The 22,134-nt window shown below is 37.7% G+C and overlaps 1 protein-coding gene across 1 annotated transcript in view; it reads right to left on the bottom strand.

Annotated features, from left to right (window-relative positions):
* The window catches only part of NUDT12 (nudix hydrolase 12), a 68,919-nt gene that overhangs the window by 3,236 nt on the left and 43,549 nt on the right, over window positions 1-22,134 (bottom strand). The window contains exons 7-11 of the mRNA XM_058167051.1: window positions 21,813-21,991; window positions 9,563-9,720; window positions 7,966-8,008; window positions 2,706-2,892; window positions 295-430 (exon numbers count right to left, since the gene is read on the bottom strand). Of these exons, the coding sequence (XP_058023034.1) occupies window positions 295-430; window positions 2,706-2,892; window positions 7,966-8,008; window positions 9,563-9,720; window positions 21,813-21,991 (703 nt within the window). The remainder of the gene's footprint in view (window positions 1-294; window positions 431-2,705; window positions 2,893-7,965; window positions 8,009-9,562; window positions 9,721-21,812; window positions 21,992-22,134) is intronic.

Raw genomic sequence — 22,134 nt, 5'->3', positions numbered from 1 at the left:
CACGCTCACCATGGCTATGCCCACCCAGCAACTGGCCAGGGAACCCCTTGCTAAAATTTTTGAAATCCACCCCTGGGTTCTAGTTCTGCCTTAGACATAAGCTGAGTGACTTTGGGCCAATCCTTATATAAATAAAATAAAATTCTTAATTGTCCAGGCAATGTTTCCAAATCTTTTTGAACTTCTATGTAATCTTTTCTCCACCTACAGTAAAGTATAAACAGGCAAGTAGAAATATACCAGAGGAGGGAAAAAAATAAACAAATAGTTGGAAAAAAAGATGAAATGATTTACCGCTGGTTTTCATTTACACTTTCGGCACATAAGTAGAAAGTAGTAAATTCTTCTGAAGGTGGCTTTACTTCAATCACAGATCTTCTGGAACCAAGGCTTTGTTCGCCCACAGTGTAACCCTGCAAATAAATGCCCCCTAAAAAGAAAAAGATAATAAGTAAACGACAAAGGATACTGGAGAAGCTCCACAAGATGTGATGGGAAAGAATCCTACTCATCGTTTAAAAGGCTATTTAGACTACCAGTTAATTCACACTATTATATTTGGGTTATGAAAAGCCTGAAAACCAATTTGGGAAAGGACTTTTGAATTAGAGTTTCATGCTGACTTGCAGACAATTGCTTCATAAAATACAGATAGCTGCAGAATTCAGCAATTCTGAATTTTAGTATTTTAAAGCAGGATTTCTCTGTCTCAAGAGTCTACTGTACCATTGGACTAGGAATTACTTTATCTCAAGAGACTGTTTCACCAGCGTGAGGAAAATGAACATATGAATCTAGGTTTTCAGGATATATGAAAGAAAAATCTGAAAAAAATTATAAAACATGACTAACTTAAGCTTAATTTAATTATTTTTATTCATTTAAACATTTAATTTCTCTGGCTGAGGGGTCTGCAAACTTGGCTCTTTTAACACTTGTGGACTTCAACTCCCAGCGAAGCTGGCTGAGGAACTCTGGAAGTTGAAGTCCACAAGTCTTAAAAGAGCCAAGTTTGCAGACCCCTGCTCTGGCTAGTCACTCAGACGTGAATCTCTGGTAGCTTATAAAAACAACAAAGCCATAATCATGACAGCAAAGATAACTGATTATATCTATATCTATATCTATATCTATATATTTATTTTCTGACATATCTATATCTATCTATCTATCTATCTATCTATCTATCTATCTATCTATCTATCTATCTATCTATCTATCTATATATCTATCTATCTATCTATCTATCTATATGTAGGTCTTTGGTTGTTCGGGTTTTCTCCCGTGTAAAATTGGAAGTGTCTTGGCGATGTTTCGACAAAGTCTCATTCGTCATCTTCAGGCTTCAGCTTTGTGCTTCTGGGAGCAATGTGTGATCGCAGCTGTTTCTTCCTTTTTCATCACACATTGCTCCCAGAAGCACGAAGCTGAAGCCTGAAGATGACGAATGGGATTTTGTCGAAACGTCGCCAAGACACTTCCAATTTTACGCGGGAGAAAACCCAAATAACCAAAGACCTATATATATATATATATATATATATATTCTGATATATCTATATCTATATCTATCTATCTATCTATCTATCTATCTATCTATCTATCTATCTATCTATCTATCTATATGTAGGTCTTTGGTTGTTCGGGTTTTCTCCCGTGTAAAATTGGAAGTGTCTTGGCGATGTTTCCACAAAGTCTCATTCGTCATCTTCAGGCTTCAGCTTCGTACTTCTGGGAGCAATGTGTGATCGCAGCTGTTTCTTCCTTTTTCATCACACATTGCTCCCAGAAGCACGAAGCTGAAGCCTGAAGATGACGAATGGGATTTCGTTGAAACGTTGCCAAGACACTTCCAATTTTACGCGGGAGAAAACCCGAATAACCAAAGACCTACATATATATGTCTGTCTGTCTGTCTGTCTGTCTGTCTGTCTTTGGTTATTCGGGTTTTGTCCCGCATAAAATTGGAAGTAAAATTGGGTGTTTCTACAAACACCCGCAAAAACCTCAAAAAACAAACACACACACACACACATATATATGTATGTAAAAGTTCCCCCTGAAGAGCCAGCGCTGTCCAAAGATGCCTCCGTGGTTATGTGGCTGGCATGACTCAACACCAAAGGCGCACAGAACGCTATTACCTTCCCACCAAAGGTGGTCCCTATTTTTTCTACTTGCATTTTTCTACTTTCAAAACTGCTAGGTTGGCAGAAGCTGGGACAAGTAATGGGAGCTCACCCCGTTACATGGCAGCACTAGGGATTCGAACCACCGAGCTACCGACCTTTCGATCGACAAGCTCAGTGTCCTAGTCCCTGAGCCACCGCGTCCTACATTTCTCTATATTTCACCAAAATCTTTTCTCGGCTCTAATATACACAGATGCTAAAAAGAAGGCTGTCCTCACACATTTAGCATATGGAAGATGCAATCAGCTGTCCCATTTGCTATAATGATTTCTAAATATATAGATTATATAACTATCTTACATATTTTAAGAAAGATATAAAATTAGTGGGAGAAGATCATCACTTTTTCTAGCATGATTCAAAAGGCTATGGAAGTTTATATAATGTTAGAATTATAATATTACCGTTATTATATTACAAGATATTATAAATTATTTTATGTAACTCGGGGAAAAAACCCCTATTTCTCTAAAGAGAAAAAAGGATGCAAGACAGAAAGGCAGAGCCACCTACCAACAGCATGTGTAGAACGTATGCTAGCATAAAAATATAAACAACCATCTTTCAAAATGCAATAATGTTGAACCCATATATTCTTGGTTTTGTCCAGCTGGTGGAGGAGCCCCAGGCACTCTGGGTTTTTGATAGCAAGTGGTGGAAGGCTTGTATTGTGCATGGTGACATCTTCCCACACATGGTTCTGTATGTTAACATTAGAAAATAAGTTAATTTTCCCCACTTGTACAGAAATTGCTTACATGCAAATATCTCTACATGTGTTTAAAAGTGGACTAATCAATTATTTGTTCAGTATACAACAAATACCTTTCATTTTTAGGGCTAAATGTCTGTCATATCCAATTTGTGACCTTCTATCACAAGAACGTCTTCTACATTCAATTCTTAAACATCATTATATTTGCTATAAGTAACCATTTCATGACATCCAGAAACACTTATTTGATATATTGAGATATATTGAGAAATATATCTAATGGTAGTAAAAATTTTGCTTAAGTAATGAAATGAAGATACTTCTTAATTCAACTGATAATTATTTGATATGCTTCGTAAATAGGGCCCTTAAATGAGGCAATTAAACCCCAGAAACTATTTTTAGGCATTAACATTCACTCTGGAGCTTGCTTATAAATCGACTTCATGACATCTAAGTCTCTTGAAAAAAAAGTCATTTATCATAAATTCCTGTGGATTGCAGCTGATAAAGCAACTCTAATCCATGACATTTTATTGCACATAAGTTTCCTAGTCTTTAAAATGTCACAGAAGTTTGAGAAGTTTCTAAGGAGCAGCTCTGTCATGGACACAATTAGATGATTGAGCATCCAGTTGCAGTTATTTCTCACTGTCAAGGATGAGCTTTGTTATACTGGCTCATGTTTCAAGCCTGAGCTGAAATACTCATGAAACATTTGCATTTATTATGGTTTGTTGCACAGTCAGCCAGATGCTCAGACTAGATTTGGCATTTTTATCCACCTTTCAGGACCTGGGGATATGCAGATGTAGATGTTTGATGGTGTTACAAATATCCTTACAGCAGAATGTAAGCTGTTCTGAGTAAAGCTACCTTTTGCAATTTACTGATGGTGATTTTATTAATGCCAATGGTGTTATGCCACCAGACTTGAGATTCTGGGTTTAGAAAATTTAGAACTACGATGCCTTCAGTATGACCTGAGCATAGCTCATAAAATCACCTGTCCTACTTGTCAGTGACTACTTCAGCTTCAACCACAACAATACATGAGCACACAATAGATACAAACTTAAAGTGAACTGCTCCAAACTCGATTGCAGAAAATATGACTTCAGTAACAGTTGTTAATGCCTGGAATGCACTACCAGACTCTGTGGTCTCATCCCAAAACCCCCAAAATTTCAACCTAAGACTCTCTACTGTTGATGTCACCCAGAGGTGAAATCTAAAAGTTTTCCCTACCGGTTCGGTGGGCGTGGCTTAATTGGTGGGGCGTGGCTTGGTGGTCAGATGACTGGGTGGGCATGGCCAGTAACAATAAATAATAAAAATAATAAATAAGGTATACAAAACAATAAGAGGTACCAAAAACTAACTTTTACACTTTACACACACACAATACAACACAACTGACTCACACACAATGTTAAAGCAGCTGCACTTCACCCAAAATGGCCCCTGCAACAAGCAGGAACCTCACACTTTCACACTTTACACACACACACACACCATAACTGACATACACACACACACACACACACACACACAATGCCACATACAGCTTTGTGAGATTTTGTGTGTTTGTGTAGTTAGAGTGAAACACTACAGAAACACACCAAATCTCAGAAAGCTGCACAAATATTTTATTTTATTATTATTATTATTATTTTTAGAACAGGGTTCTCCAACCTTAATAACTTAGTTTGTGGACTTCAACTCCCAGAGTTCCTCATTCAGCAAAGCAGGAAGTCAAAGCAAGCTTTTTTTTTCTTCAGTAGCTGAAGAAAAAGCATGCCGTTGCCGAAAGGAGCAGTAATTATAGGTAAGTGAGGAGGGGGAATTGGCTGGGCATGGGTGGGGGCTCTTGTAAGTGGGGGCTGTTAAAAAGTGAGTTTAAAAGCCTGTGAGGATCAGGATACTCCTCTGGGATTGCCAGAGGAAGCTTTTAAAACCTCTTTTTTTTTTCTTCCCCCCCCCCTTCGGCTGAAGAGGGTTTTTTAAAAAAAACTTTTAAAGGGTTTTGATTATCTCTGCTCAGTCCCGCAATCATCAGGGTTTTTTTTTTTTACTTTTAAAGGCATGTTTTGGCTGAAGAAAAACTTTTAAAAGTAAAAAAAAACCCCTCTGCTGATGGTGCGGCTCAGCAGAGACAAGGGGGCGGGGCCAGGGATTTTTGCTACCAGTCCTCCGAACCAGCAGCTGCCACCGCTACCTAATTGGGCGAGCCGGTGCGAACTGGGAGCATTTTACCCCTGATGTCACCCCATTCCTAAGAGGTCTGTAAGGGGCATGCATAAGAACACCAGCATGCCTACCATCCCTGTCCTACTGTTCCCTTTAATTGTATTCATTTTATGTATTCAATTCATGCTTATACTTACATATATTATCTAATATGTACTCAACAAAATAAATAGCTAAATAAATAAAATAAATCCTATTGTTTTCGGATTGCACCCACGGAGTTTACCACCATTGGTACTACCTTTGCTTTGTTCTGCCACAGTTGTTCTATTTCTATTTGCAGCTCTTTGTATTTTGTTATCTTTTCCTTTTCTATTATTATTCTTTTTTCCAGACAGAAAATAAGTGATAAGCCACTTCTGAGAAAGAGCATAATTTTTATTGGCACATTTAAGGGATTACCGATTACTGTACGAAACAAGGATGCATAAAAGGCTTTGAGCCAATTTAATGTAATGGTTAAGTTATCAAGCTAGAAACCAGGAGACTGAGTTCTAGTCCTGCCTTAGGTCAGAAAGCCCCAGGATTACTTTGAGACAATCACTTAGCAAACAACTTCAGGTTGAAAACAAGCTGGTCAGTCAATTCTTGTTGCAACAAATGAATCAATACTTGATTAATTTTTTTAAAAAGGAGGGGGACCCTGCATGTGTGGGAAAACACTAGGAAGAAAACAAAATGGCTATGATAGTGCCGTAAAATCCAGAAGTTTATTTTTTATTGCATTGACTGGCCATCCCTCTTCAGATACCTCTGGGCAGTGTCTGCAGGTTTGTATACAGTACATGCATACACACAGAGAGAGTGACTTGGTGAGAATGTCAAACCCTGAGGATCTCACAGATGAGGAGTCATGTACAGAATCTCTCCCTAGTAATCAATAGTAATTGAAACCAAACAAAGAATGGAGGAAAACCAGTATAAAACAATGCCTCTCATCCCCAATCCCAGATGCTAATCCAAAAGAATATAGTGATTGATGCAAAAAATTCAAGGCACATGAGGATGCATGGATCATCCCATCCCATCTCCATCACAGATCCTACTTCTTTCCAGTCTTAATAAGAGAAGGTTGGAGACCAGACAATAGTTGTCCAGAATTGTTGGGTCTGAGTCTGGGTTCTTGAGGAGAGTGTGGACTAGAATTTCTTCAAAACCATTTGCCCCACCTCCTCACTGAAAAAAGCTGACACCCTTCTAAAAACTCAATTACAGGTCACTTCCCAGGTGACTATCCTGGAGGACTTGATTTAACAAGCACATGTGTCAAGGTAACAGATTGAAGAACAGATTGAAAAACTCTGTCTATTTCCTCAGGAGCACACAATAAAACTCACTTGAGATAATGCCACAAGCAGGGATGAAATCCAGCAGGTTTTGACAGGTTCTGAAGAACCGGTAGCAGAAATTTTGAGTAGTTTAGAAAACCGGCAAATACCACCTCTGGCTGGCCCCAGAGTGGGGTGGGAATGGAGATTTTGCAGTATCCTTTCCCTGGAGTGGGCTGGGAATAGAGATTTTGCAATAGCCTTCCCTGCTACGCCCACCAAGCCACATCATGCCCACCAAGCCACGCCCACAGAACCGGTAGTAAAAATAATTGGATTTCACCACTGGCCACAAGGCTTTTGCCCCAGACACTTCAACTAGAACTGACCAGTTGGACTCCAATACTGAGTAGGCCTGAATAATTTTATTTGTAAAATATCCAGAATGTTCCTCATAAGAGTCCTAGAGATGATACTGTGGCCTGTCTTTCCTCATCAGGAACTGGGTTGTTATAACAGTCTGCCAGGCAGGTACTAGCGAACACAATAAGGATGGAGAAATGAGAACATTTAAACATCTTTATAACTACAATGCAAACCCTAATGAGGGTCCTTATTCATGCTTGGTTGGATTCATTCTTAGTTTACCTGCAACAGTGATCCAGGCATCTTTTTATATACTTCATTTCTTGGAGTTCCTCAGAAAACCAAGAGGTATGATCCCAATATTGGCACAGGGTGAGAGGCTGTGTAGGGGCAATGTGATCTAAGGCCCCAGCAATATACACATTTCAGGCTGCCATTTCAGCCAAACAGTCCACTAGACCCTCAGGGAAAAGCTCAATTCTTTCTGGAACCCTATTGTATCAGAACTTTGTGCCTTGCAGTGTGGGTGGCACCAGTGAGCCAAAAAAAGCAATCAGAAAGTGATCTGACTTAGACAATGGATTGATGATTATGTTTGTCAAACCCAGATCATGTAAACTGCCCCAAGACAAAAAACTAGCTTTAGTGTGTAACCTTCGGTATGCTTGGGACCTGATGACTTGAACAGATCCATAATTGCCATGGAAACCATGACCTACTAAGCTACTCCGGACTCAATGTCACTGGGCAGCAAAACAGCAACAGTCTTCTTCAGATAGTCTCTCACTTGGTTATCTGCAGGGAAGATCCTCTGAGGGCCAACATAAAACCAAAGTAGCCACATCTCTGAGAGGGGAAAGCTCTGTCTTGGCCTACCCAGGTTTCAATGATACAAACCAGGTCAGCTTTCTCATTCATTATCAAATCATGTACGGGGACAGCTTTATTACAGAATGATCTGGCATTCAACAGCCAGAATTGTAGCCAGTTGTAACCTGGCTTTTAGAGGAGTTCCTATAAATTGGACATTGGATTATAATTCAAACAGTGAGCCTAGCATCTTTAAACGTGATAGACCCCAAGTTTCCCTTTATATCCACCCTGAGGTTCCAGTCTCCCCTAATCTCTTTATCAAGCAATAGATTTACTTTTAATATTTTAAAAATCATTTTACCTGATGAATAGGATGTGCAGCTTTTTCCATGTTATCTACCCACCTTTGGGGAAAAAATATAAAAAAGTATAGTTTTGACTGGAAGAAAAGAGTTATGCATTGACCAACAGCAATTGAAAGGCTTATGCAAGAAAAGATGGAAGTCTCTTGAGCTGCGCACATTTGATATTTCTCTACTTGTCTAGTCCAAAAGGATGGATGGTAACTCACTGGAATACCTAGTTCCTTCTCTGAGCTGTGAATTTAGCATACACATTTGCTCAAGTGAGTAAGTTTGATGTGGTGGTTATGGCATATACCGGTAACTAGAATCTGGGAGACTGTGAGTTCAAGCCACCCCCACCCTCTGCCCCTGATATGAAGCTAAATGGATGAGCTTGGGCCAGTCACTGTCAGTCAATTCTACAAAGCAAGCAATGGCAAACCACTTCCAAAAATATTGACAAGGTAACTGCAAGAACTAAACCAGGTAGTTACCATGAATCAACACCGACTCAGAGCACCAAGCAAAGAAACAAACAAACCCCCATTGTGCGCAAGTAGAGCAGTTAAGATTATCTAGAGCTAGGTGATAATCTGTTTTTATTAAGAAACTTGCTTTGAGGTAAAGCTTGCATCCTAATTGTGAGGGTGTGGAGAGGAGAAGGAAGAATATTTTGTTCTTTCAGTAGGTAGAAGGCTGAAGACAGTGCCTAAAAGTATCAATCTTTCAATCAGACAAAAGTAGTGTACAAGTAGTCCTCAGTTAGCAACTGTCTTGTTTAATAATAATTTCCAATGATGATGATGATGAAAAAGTAACTTTATGACCAATCCTCACATTGCAAAGCAAAAGAAAGGTGAAGTTCATAGGCACAATTACAGTTTCACTTAGAAACCACTTCACCTAACCACCCAGTTACTGGTTCTGGTTGTGGTCACTAAATGAGGGCTATCTGTAGAGACAGAGTGGAATGAAAGGAACATTCCTTGCTATTATCTTGATCATCAGTACTGCTAGTGGTCAGTAACAGGGATGGTGCTTCTGGAGTACACACACACACACACACACACACACACACGACACTGAGGAATTGCACTAATGGGAGTTCTGGCATACACACTATGTCTATGAATAGACAAGGAATAGTATAGAGCAGGGGTCTCCAACCTTAGCAACTTTAAGACTTGTGGACTTCAACTCCCAGATCTCTTGAAGTCCACAAGTCTTAAAGTTTCCAAGGTTGGAGACTCCTGTATAGAGGAAAGCATTACATCCTTCTCCTTTTGCTTCTGAACTTTTGATAGTGCTCTTGTTGGTCACGTGATAAAATAGAATCATGGACCAGATATAATTCTGATATGATCTAACACAATGGCTACAATAAAGAAAAAAGAGAAATGACTCCAAGCCCCCCCTCCCCTACTGGGAATAACAAAATGCTAACAGACACAATTCTTGCCAGAGAAAGAGAGAACTGTAATTAAGTCTGAGTGCCATATGTTTGTTCTCCCTTCCTTCCACAACAGGCTGATGAGTATTCCTGTTACATAACTTAATAAATGCAACATAAAAAAAAGAAAGAGAAAACATACTAATTTAGCGAGTGGAATGTACCTCTTCATTTCTTGGGCAGATGTAGTGCGGAAATAAAAGACCCTGTTTCCAGCCCGAGGAACACATTTAAATGCAAAAGGCTTGCCCAGGCTGTTATCCATGCCAATTTCAGCACCTTCGACCTTTGTTACTTCCAGTGGTCTGCATTTTCCTTCGTCCTACAACAAAATCAACAAATTCAAGCTTAGAGAGTGCTTATGATGCAACTTTAATTGCCAGAGGATGAAAGGCAAAGTCTTGTTTATGTAGCAAGACTTGCTTATCTAATCCTAACTTAGACAAATTAATTGTAAAACACTTAGGCTTCTGACTAGTGATCCTACACGTAGGATATCCCAATATGCTATATTTTCTAATAGCACAGCTTGGAAAGAGGAGGCCAATTCCTCCCATTTCATCATCAGCACCATGATAATATTTTTAAAGTTTACAGAATATGTTGGATGACAATGGGCCATATAATGTTGCCTTATAACCCAAAATTTTCAGTCTAGTTGGACAATAGTAATTTGATTTTATAATTGACAGGTTATTGCAACATACTTGCAACATGTTTGCAACATGTTTGTAAATCAATCGTGATTCTCAGATAAAGTCAGAAAATAGAGTTTAAATAAGGAAACTAGTCCAATATGGAGTTGAAATTCATTTAAATCTGATAGACCAGGGATATCAGATCCTGTCTGTCCTCCCTTATTAAGCAAACCAATCTCCTACAATTAAATTTAAGAAGAGTGATTAGGGAAAAAATTCCCTTCAAAATGTTACACGGGTTCTGATTCATGAGCAATCTATTTTTCTTTCTCAATCTTGGTCATTTTACATGCTGATGTTTGTTGATCAATATTAAGTTATAAATATTTAACCAAAGAGCTAGCAGGAACAAACATAACTCAAAACCTTTGTAGTCAAATATATATATTTATAATTGAGAGAAAGGGTGGGATATCAAATTGAATAGTATTATAGTCAGCATTAATAACATTTTTTAATAAACACATTTGGACTACTTGGATTGGGGTAATTTGAAACTATGACTTGATTGGATGCCAGCAAACATTTTTTTTAATTTAAGATTGAAAAGAAAGGCTCTGTCTCAAAAATCTGTCCCACCAGTATAACGAGAATACATTTATGACTTTATGGAGCTAAGCCTTGAGCAGATACAAAATGAAAGCATAAATCTGAAGCTAAAACTATAGAATGAATTCCTAACTATGGTTAGCGTAAATTAGATCTTAGCTTTAGTGCATGTCATTTGGAATGGACTTGAAATACATCCTAGTTCAGTTGTTAAGGCTGAGTTTGGTCCTGTTAATCTTGAGGAAGTGGGCAGGATTGTTAGAGTTTAAAGTTTGCCCATCTCACCTTTATCCTTCTGAGCTAGCCAAGGCTGATTGGGAAATTGTGTATGGTAAGTCTAAGCAGCAGCAGTGCATCCTTGTGAGGGAGGCAGTTCTGCTGTCCTTTAAAGAGACCACGGGCATCCTTTCCCCTCATGAAACATTCCTAAAACCAAATTTTGTTTTGGGCAAACTTTCAGGGAAAGATCGTTGAAAAGGTGTTTGCCTTCTGCCATCAAAGGGCCCTGAATGAAACAGTGTTGATTGCACCTGTGAATGATCTCTGGAGGAAGTAGGATGGAAATAGCGTGTTCATTTTAGCAACCTTTGATATCATCAAGTCTGATGTCCTTCTGGACAAGCTCCAGGAGTTAGGAATTGGGATATTGTTTTATTCTGCTTCTCAACCTTCCTCTGCAGTTTGTTCCAGTCAGTGTCAATGAGGGATGTCTCACAGCTCCTATTGTGTGGAATGCCTCAGGGCTCAACTATCTCCCTGCTCATGTTTAACTACTTGAAACCACTGGATAAGGTCATTCAACATCTTGAGGTGTGGTGTCATCAATACACTGATGATACCCTGCTCCATATCTCTGTTTTGAACAACCAAATGATGCAATGCAAGTTTTATCTCATTGCCTGGCTTCTGTGAGTTCTGTATGGGAAAGGAGAAAATACAATTCAATCACAGCAAGATGGAGTACTTTTGGTTTTTAGGGTATCTTGGAGCTGTTGATTTCCAGTCTTTAATTCTACATCAGACAGGATTATTGCATAATTTGGGGTCCAAAAACAGCAGATAACAGATGTGACCAAGGGCTTTTCCACAGCTGTTTGTTATGCCCCTTCCTAAATAAGCAAGCCCCATACATGATCATTCATGCTTTGGTAACCCTCCAAATAGACTACTGCAATGCACTGTATTATAGGGCTGACCCTGAAGAACATTCAGAAGATTCAAATGGTCCATTAAGTCTATGTTACACTTTTGCTCTGTCAAATGCCCTGGCTCCCAATTTGCTTCTGAGTACAATTCAAGATGCTAGTAATTACTTAAAAATCTCCATAAGGCATGGAACCAGAGTATTTATATGGCTTTTTTTAGCTGTAGAAAAGTGTTTTTTTTAAAAAAAATAAAGACACTGAGTCTTGGTTGAATAAATTAAGACAACTCTTTGATGACAGCAAAGCATTAGATTTTTAAAAAAAAAGAAACATTGCTCTAGGTATTTTCCTCTAGGGGTTTTGTAAGACTAAATTGCAATTCAAGGTTCATTGTTCAAATAATATTGTAAGGATTTAGCAAAGCACTGTGAAAACTGTACAGATAGTATGGTATTTCACATTTTATAAATACAGAATAAAATTTGAGTACAATGTATATGTTTTACTTCATTGAATTTTAGTTTACTGTTTTGTTCCAACTCCATTTCCAGTCCACAGTCCCTTGAAACCATTGAAAACTGGCCATGTGTTCATGTTCAATTCTGTAACTTCTGAACACTAAGTGTATGCTCATCACTATCAGCCAATCAGTGTTTCTTCCAGCTGACCAATTGGATGATGAGAAATCATCATTCAGTTAATGTCTTTCCCTCAAGCTACTGAAGCACTTAATAAAAATATATTGACATTGCTATTTTAAAATGGTGACATTGCATAAATATATATGGGTCCAGAAATTCTGCTGGAGCAAAGCAAATATAAAAAGGCTTTAGAATGGCTCTTAGTCTATTCAAGTCTGGCTTAATTTTATTTAGTACTCATAGCAAATATGGTAGGTTAAGTGTGTGTGTGTGTGTGTGTGTGTGTGTGTATCTGTAAACATATAATTTGTGCAAAAGTGATCAGTTGTAAAATGTTCACTTTCAGATTTTGATGAAGTTTCTTATAAATTATTGAATTTGATTTACAGCTTTCCTATGTAAAAACTAAAGAGATAATATTTTATTAAAAATTTTGACTTGAGAAATTCTTAGAAAGCAGTTCACTTCAAATGCTTATGCATTTATATACACAGATGCACAAACAAATCTTGTGGTTAATTCTAGCCAGATTACTGTAGTTTCAGAAGGCAAGAACAAAGCTTCGGTTTTAAATGTCAGAGGTCCTCTATTTAATTCTTTACATCTCTAGGTAGACCCAAAGAGATACCTATCTGACTCTCTGAAGAGTCACAAGTCCTACTTACAAAATACAAGTGTTGCCATTTTACAATATAGGCTCCTGATTCATATGGAAATCATTAAACTTGAAACCCAAATACCAAGATTTATTTTTTATGAACAGAAGTTATTTGAATAATGCTATCTGGGGTGGTAGAGGTTCTTTATCAGATCACTTATGCAGTTAGTTATGCTTTTTTTTTTTAATGACATTGGAACAGAGATTCTCCTGATCAACTTCTAGGCCAGCATTTATCAATCTTGGCAGCTTATACATGGCTGGACTCTAGAATTCTCCAGCTACCTTGAAGTCCATCCATCTGAAAGCTGGTAAGGTTGAGCTATACTGTTCTATACAATTGAAAATTAAAGAGCCAATTATGTTTCTTAATATTAAAGTAGTTTCACATTTTCTGTGACTCAATCACAGGAGATTAAGATATTAAGAAGCCTCTGTGTATCAGCTGGCTAGAAAATAGACTCCCCTGAGATTAGTATGAGTTTCATTTCAGTAAGAATTCTTGGGATTGCACTATAAATGACTGTAAAGAAAAGTCCAAAGTGCTTACTGAAAGTACAATATCTTAGAAACAAAGTACTCGATCATGGAGGGCTGATTAAGAGGTAGTCAGATGCAGCCTCTCCAACCCAGATGCTCTCTTGAAGTTTAGGCTCCAGTTCCCAGAATTGTCAGTAATGGCTACATTAGCTAAGTAATTATGGAAGTGAAGGCCTTAGCTCTGGAGGACCCTCAAGTTGAAGAAGTCAGTTCAAGTGGCAGAATAGAGGAGGAAGGGTTATAGTAGCAGATTCTACTTCTAATATCTATCCAGTCTGGATGGAAACCAGTGTGCAGAGATGAGGAAGTGTGACTTTAACTAGCTTTTCCATGAAAGTTCATCTGGGGATCCTGTTATTGGGAAACCAAGTGTTGAAATTAACAACACTTTGCTAGACTATATGGGCCAAATTTGTTTTCAGCAACAGGACAAAAATCAAGGATTGTTTCTATTTAATTTATATAAGCAAAACTAAACTAAGCTAAGCTAAATTAAACTAAGGTAAACTAAACTAAACTAAACCATTCTGCTTCCATTGGAACATTTTGCTATAGCAAAACATTTTGCTGTAAACAAAAATATAGCACAGTGGTGGGATTCAATTTTTTTTACTACCGATTCTGTGGGCGTGGCTTGGTGGGTGTGTCATTGCTTAGTGGGCGTGGCACGGTGGGTGTGGCAGGGAAAGGATACTGTAAAAATCTCCATTCCCACCTCATTCTAGGGCAGGGGTCTCCAACCTTGGCAACTTTAAGACTTGTGGACTTCAACCCCCAGAATTCCAAGCAAAGCTGGCTGAGGAATTCTGGGAGTTGAAGTCCACAAGTCTTAAAGTTGCCAAGGCTGGAGGCTCCTGCTCTAAGGGAAGGATACTGCAAAATCCCCATTTCCTCCCGATCAGCTGAGACTCGGGAAGCAGAGAATAGATGGGGACAGGGCCAGTCAGAGGTGGTATCTACCAGTTCTCTGAACTACTCAAAATTTCTGCTACTAGTTCTCCAGAACTGGTCAGAACCTGCTGAATACCACCTCTGGTATAGCATTTGTACTATATTTCTCCGTATGTTATCTGCATGTTGTGATTAATTTGTTACAGAAACATGCTGTGTTTCATGATCTCAGCAGAATTTTGTTTGCCTCAAGAAGAGGAGAATGTAGAAATGTAAGTGATTCATGGTAGGATTCTTGGTGTTCCTTTTTAATATTTCAAAACAGGTATAAATGTTCAGAAAATCTGCTTGAGTTGAGAGAAATTGGGTTTCTGCTTAGCTTTCATGAATAAGCAGAGATGGGCATTATTCGTAATTACAATGATTAAAATATTAATGTGCATAATAATATAGAGTGGTGTGGTGGTCTAGAGGTGGCGCTCTTGCCTCACAATCAGGAGGCTGTGAGTTCAATCCTGGGTAGAGGCAGATATTTCTCTCTGGGCACACTGAGAATATATGCTGAAAAAAAACCCCCTCCACATTGGTGACAGGAAGGGCATCTGGCCAGTAAACACTCAGCTCCATTCAGTTGGCCAGACTCCACCCATATCTCCAAGGGATTATGGGGTTGTTAAAAGAGGATGATGATGATGATGTACATATAACAGGGCCAACTCATTTGGGATATAAAATAGTTTCTGCAATACTTGGAATGCTTCTGATACTCATGGACTTGAAATGAATGGGACCCTTCCTTTGAGAAAAGAGTGACATTCCAATCAATTATTTCATATATCTGTTTGCTTTCTTCTTTTTTTAAAATTTGAATTTATATCCCGCCCTTCTCCGAAGACTCAGGGCGGCTTACATTGTGTTAAGCAATAATCTTCATCCATTTGTATATTATATACAAAGTCAACTTTTATTGCCCCCAACAATCTGGGTCCTCATTTTACCTACCTTATAAAGGATGGAAGGCTGAGTCAACCTTGGGCCTGGTGGGACTTGAACTTGCAGTAATTGCAAGCAGCTGTGTTAATAACAGACTGCTTAGTCTGTTGAGCCACTAGAGACCCTAAGCCAAACATTCAGAATGTACATTGTTGTTTCCATCAATAAAGAAAATGAATAATTTCCTAATAAGACAAAGGATGGGAAGGAAAGGAGGAGGGAAGGAAGGATCCTGGCAACTGGAAACTACATTGTGATTTACACTTCTGTGGATTACAGTCCAGATAGACTCTGAGAGATTAATTAGCAAATCTATTGACAGGCAGTGGCCATTTCAGAAGCTTTGTAAATGAAATAGATAGGAGGATGCTTGTAAAGAATAGATGTCTCTCTGCCTGTGGCGGATAAAGCTCTTTGTCAGAATGTAATGCAAATGTACATTGTACCTCTTGGAGCAACAGCATGGACCAAAATCTATTTATAGTTAAGCCTTTTTTAGGAAAAGCACTTAGCAATGAGTATAGAGGCTTGAAGGAAGAAGGGCATGAGTGGAATAATGTGAAAGGATTATACACAATAAAGCAATATTATCTCCTCTGGTTTTCCCTGAACATAAAAAAATAAAAAGGGTTGCATTGCATTGCTAATTTATTCAATACGATTGGGAAATAGCACATGAAATAGATTAGAATTGGACAATGTTCTCTGATTTCTTTGTAATTTACCCGTCAGATGTTTACATTGACAATTCTCACCAGCAGACATACCATGTTGGGTAGGAATGTTTTATGCTGGATGTAATATAGATATAGAGATATAGAAGGTTATGGAACTGGCTTAAAACCTACTTAAATGATTGAAATGCTTTATTTATGCTTGCTCAATAAAGAATGATTGTCAGCTTTCCAGTCTGACAGACGAATCCCCCATTCGGCTAAGCATGAATCAAGTAAACAAACAAAAGAATTGCCGAGGGATCCACTTTGCTGTCATCTTCTTGAATATTTGGATGCTGTTCTAAAAGTGATGTGTTTATGTGCACGTGGAAAAGAAATTTAGAGAAACATCTAGAACAATGGCCCCCAACCTTTTGGGTACCAGGGACTGGTTCCGTGGAGAGGGGTTTTTCCATGGACCAGAGGGGGTGTAGTTTCGCATATTGCCTGCATCCTGTGGATGGGGCTTTGCTTGTTTATGTGGCCTGGGTTCTGGCATGCCGGGGCCTAGTGCCAGTCCACAGATTGGAGACACCTGATCTAGAAGCCTGCTAAATTATGAATGGCTCAAAAGACTGAAACAAGATTATATATGTATTGAAGAGATATGTAAGCAAGAACAATTAGATGCCCAGATAAAAGATAGCAGTAAGCAGTATTGGAATGTCTTAGGGTGATCTTTGAGAAATTATGGAAGACAGTCATGGTGCCAGAGGATTACAAAAAGGCAAATGCTGTTGCTATCTTTAAAAAGGGAGGGAGGTTGAAACTACAGTCTGTCTGCTTGATGCAGATATTTGCCTTAATTTTGGAACAGAAGATCAAGCAGCAAATCAGTGAGCATTCAAAAAAGTCTGCAAAAGTCTCCTTGGAAGGAGCCAGAGTAGGTCTATCAAGAAAAAAAATTCATGCAAATTCAATCTGATCTCTCCCTCCCATCTTTTTGTTGTTGTTGGATAGAGTGAGTGACCAGTATAGTTGAATGTGGATGTACCATGCCTTGACTTCACCACAGTAGAGAAAAATGGCAAAACAGAAGGTAGATTATATTATCGTTATTTAGCTGACTAATCATATCCAATAAGAATTGCTGGGAGATAAGCAATACTTAATTGTACAAATATTGTTTCCAATTTAAAGATCTTAATTTTGAACCAAAAAGAAACAAGAAGTCATACTGTACATTTTCAGAATGTTGATTTACTAGCTCCCAGATTTTCATCAATCTTGTATTATCTGATTTTGGACAGTATATATCCAGGTAGTCCTCGACTTCCAACAGTTCATTTAGTGATTGTTCAAAGTTACAGTGGCACTGAAAAAAGTGACCTAACGCTTATGACCATTGCAGCATACCCATGGTCATGTGATTTACATTTGGATGCTTGACGACTGGTTCATATTTATATTTATTTAACAATTCCAATACCCTGGGGTAATATGATCATCTTTTGTGACCTTCTGACAAGCCAGATTCACTTAAGCATGGTGTTACTAAGTTAACAATTGCAGTGATTCACTTAACAAATGTGGCAAGAAAAGTCGTAAAATCAGACAAAACTCACACTTCTCACTTAGCAACATAGATTTTGGGCTCAAATGGGGTCGTAAGTCGAGGACTACCTATATTTCATTTCCAGTGCTTTGAGAAATATTTCTGATCAAAGTTCTCCACCTGCTGGACATAGTTTGTAACTAACATGGTATCTTTAAGAAAGTACTATAGTACTGTAAAATAAGGATACATTGCTGAAAGTGAAGTAGTGCCCTCTAGCTGTGCTGTACCAGAACTCCATATTTACTAGTTAACCATAGTTTAGATATGATTCTTTTAAAATCAGATTTTATGGTTTGAAATTTGGCATAAATCAGATAAGTAGACAATCGGATATTAAAATGGAAAGAAGCCTTTTCTCCTTGAGCCACCAAATTGAAGTTCAAAAAAGTATAGGAATAGGATACGTTGGCTTGATTTCCATAATTATTATTCATATCATTGTAATAGAAGATACGGAATTCTGTCTGAGTTGGTAAAATGTAATCCTTTTAATCTTATTGGAATATTATTTCAATATTATTTCAACCTGGTTTCTCTATACATTAGTCATGATGAAAAGAAACCCCCTGAATGATGAAATACCTCACTCAATAGTTGTAACTGTGAAATGGATCTTGGAGTCCTAGTGGACAATCATTTAAATATCAGCCAGCAGTGTGCTGCAGCCACCAAAAAAGCCAACACAGTTCTGGGCTGCATAAACAGAGGGATAGAATCAAGATCACGTGAAGTGTTAATACCACTTTATAATGCCTTGGTAAGGCCACACTTGGAATATTGCATTCAGTTTTGGTCGCCACGATGTAAAAAGGATGTTGAAACTCTAGAAAGAGTGCAGAGACGAGCAACGAAGATGATTTTGGGGACTGGAGGCTAAAACATATGAAGAACGGTTGCAGGAACTCGGTATGCCTAGTTTAATGAAAAGAAGGACTAGGGGAGACATGATAGCAGTGTTCCAATATCTCAGGGGTTGCCACAAAGAAGAGGGAGTCAAACTATTCTCCAAAGCACCTGAGGGTAGAACAAGAAGCAATGGGTGGAAACTAATCAAGGAGAGAAGCAACCTAGAACTAAGGAGAAATTTCCTGACAGAACAATTAATCAGTGGAACAACTTGCTTGCAGAAGTTGTAAATGCTCCAACAGTGGAAATTTTTAAGAAAATGTTGGATAGCCATTTTTCTGAAATGGTGTAGTGTTTCCTGCCTGGGCAGGGGGTTGGACTAGAAGACCTCCAAGGTCCCTTCCAACTCTGATATTATTATTATTAAATGTTAATACCACTTTATAATGCCTTGGTAAGGCCACACTTGGAATACTGCATTCAGTTTTAGTGTCCACAATGTAAAAAAGATGTTGAGATTGTAGAAAGAGAGCAGAGGAACAAAGATGATTAGAGGACTAGAGGCTAAGACATATGAAGAACGGTTGCTGGAATTGGGTATGTCTAGTTTGATGAAAAGATGGACTAGGGGTGACATGATTGCAGTGTTCCAATATCTCAGGGGTTGCCACAAAGAAGAGGGAGTTAAACTATTCTCCAAAGCACCTGAGGGCAGGACAAGCAATGGATGGAAACCAGTAGTGGATTTCAAATCCCAGCGCTACTGGTTCTTTATTGGGAACCATGTCACACTGGCAGTTTTTAAGAAGAGATTGGATAACCATGTTTCCTGCCTAAGCAAGGGGTTGGACTAGAAGACCTCCAAGGTCCCTTCCAGTTCTGCTATTCTATTCTAAATGTGAAAGATCCAACAGTGAAAAATATACAGAATCATTCATACATTTGGAACAAATTCTGACTCACTTTTGATATTCTGAATTCCAAGTAATAATTTAAGGTTATAAAGGCATGAAAACTGTAGGCTAAAATGAAGGATGAGATATTGAAGAAGATAACACATTTAGATGTATCCTGGATGTAATTATGATTTTATATTTTACTGTAATTTATTTCTTTGTTTACTATGAAGTCTCTTCTGTGAGATCATCATTGAAATGGGTGGTTTTAATAGCTTCAAGTCTCTGTCAGATATAAGAGTTTCCATCATGGTAGGATCATAGGAATGCTACAGCAAATTGCAAAGAGGTATAAAGTTTTGCTATTGTTGTGCATGATTGAGACATAAACCTCGCAGATACACAGAAACACTGAAATTACAGGGATATTTGAAAATCATAAATTCTGTAACAATTTTAAAAATAGATAAGGTTGCAAGGGAGGATGGTGAAACTGGAGAAGCCATAAACTATGGTAATGAATAATGATAGTGGTTGGGAAATTTGTTGAAAGTGTGTGTTAAGACTGCATTTGTGCCTGACAAGTGGACATATGAAAAGAGAAAAATTAAGAAGAGTGCAAAAATCATGCAAAGGTTTAGTTTGTTAAGTATACCTGGAAAGATGTTGGCAACATCAGAAACATCTGAGAAATAAAATTTGGAAAGTGCAGTGAAACTCTGTTATGGGCTGTGAATGTACAGGCCAAATTTTTGCTTTTCGACAGGTCAGAGAGGAAGGTATGAATGTATGAAAAAAATGTGTTATCTGTTGATTTAAAAAAAAAGTATATGATTCTAGAATGGTTTGTATTAATGTGGTATTGAAGTTTTCTTGCTAAATGGAATAAAAGTAATATATGATGGAAGTGAAGCATCCCCAACATAAACAGAATGTTAACCAGATAGCTAATAATAACATTGAGATCTGTGATGTTCCTTTGGTTGTTTAATGATTTTACAGATAAATGTGTAGTACTGGTGTTCTACAGATGATGCCACATGGTTGGCTGAGAACCTAAAATATTTGCAGCAAATATTATAAAGACTGTTTGTTGCACTAAAAATAAGGCATCTGAAAATGAATGTATCAAAAACAAATAAATGCAAGTTATAAATGGAAAAATATTAGAGCCAGTAGAGTGGCATGGGAATTTTACTAGCTCCCCTATTGTTGATTTGTTAAGAGACCATAAGCAGAGGAGTGTGTCTCTACTTCTGTGGCTTTTGATACTATTAACTAGGATATGAATGGAATGAGGAGAGGGATGGAAGAGGAGAAAGTCAGGATTGGGTGGAGTTCATGAGATACCAACAAATAAAAAGATGAGATTTTAAAAATGAAATGCAATATATGAACTAGTGTATGGACCCAATGAAAATTATTTACCAAGACAGAAAGTTATAGCTAATAGTGTTGGTGTAAACTATATTTAGTTAAATTTCTTTTAACTAAAGAGTTTCTCAATTTCTTTTGCTAACTCTTAATTTTTTCCTGCACTTTGCATAACATCTCAAAATGGAATACTTTAATTCATATATTGTATATCTATATGTGTAAGAAAAAAAATATTTTTAACTTGTATCCTTGAACCAATTTGCATGCATATTCAAGCTAATATGAATTATTAAATTTGTAACATTGTGCTTGCTGTTGAGTGCAACAATAATAAAAAGAACAAACAGATTTGGTTTAACATTCGTTCTATTAAACCAAAACAGCAGGTAGGCATATTAAATTTCTCAGTTGTATAATGGAGTCTGCAACCTATACTTTTAAGTAAATCTTTAATAAATATATGTATCTCAAGAGTGTCTCGAAAGAAATATAAGAAATTGCTTAACACTGATCTTTGATCTAACATAGTATTATCTTAAGATACCATAGTTTTTTTAAATATATTAGAGTCCCATCCCCAATACTTTTGAAGTTGGGTATGATAGATAATGAAAGGGAAGCATCCAACACTCAAGATAATCTCATTTTGTACCAAAACACAACATATAATTTAATGACTATTATGGAAAGTTTCTGTTTATGTGAACACCGAATGCATGCTAAAATTTCATCTGTATTAAACAAAACTAGATCTTTAGCAGCACCTGTTCAAAAACAAAATCTTTATGCTTTGTATGCAGCGTCTTACATATTCCATGGTTCTATTTGATACAATTATCAGTGTAGTTCTATATTAAATCTCATGAAACCCTAGCATTATAGATAATAATTTTGCACTTGTCTTACCTTTTTGTGTTTGTAATAATACAGGGAACCGTCGTGCTTTAATACAAACCACCTCTTTCTCCAGCCCTTCAGGATTCCAGAGTGGGTCTGTTTGTGGAGGTATCCTCGACATGTTGGACGAGGGATGTTGGGGCAACGACTGATATCAGAACCCACCAATAAGTTCAAGATATCAGGACCTGGAATATAATAGCAAATTAAAAAAAACCAGATTCTTCTATTGCACGTAAGTAATTACTTACAGCTAGCACATATGTGCAAGGGGAATCTTTACCTTTTTAATTACTTTACTTATGAAGTAATTAAAACAGAAAATGTTTTA

The sequence above is a fragment of the Ahaetulla prasina genome, chromosome 2 (assembly GCF_028640845.1).
Source record: "Ahaetulla prasina isolate Xishuangbanna chromosome 2, ASM2864084v1, whole genome shotgun sequence".
Classification (NCBI taxonomy): domain Eukaryota; kingdom Metazoa; phylum Chordata; class Lepidosauria; order Squamata; family Colubridae; genus Ahaetulla; species Ahaetulla prasina.
Note: the sequence above shows the minus strand (reverse complement) of the source record. Positions and strands in the feature narration are given on the sequence as shown.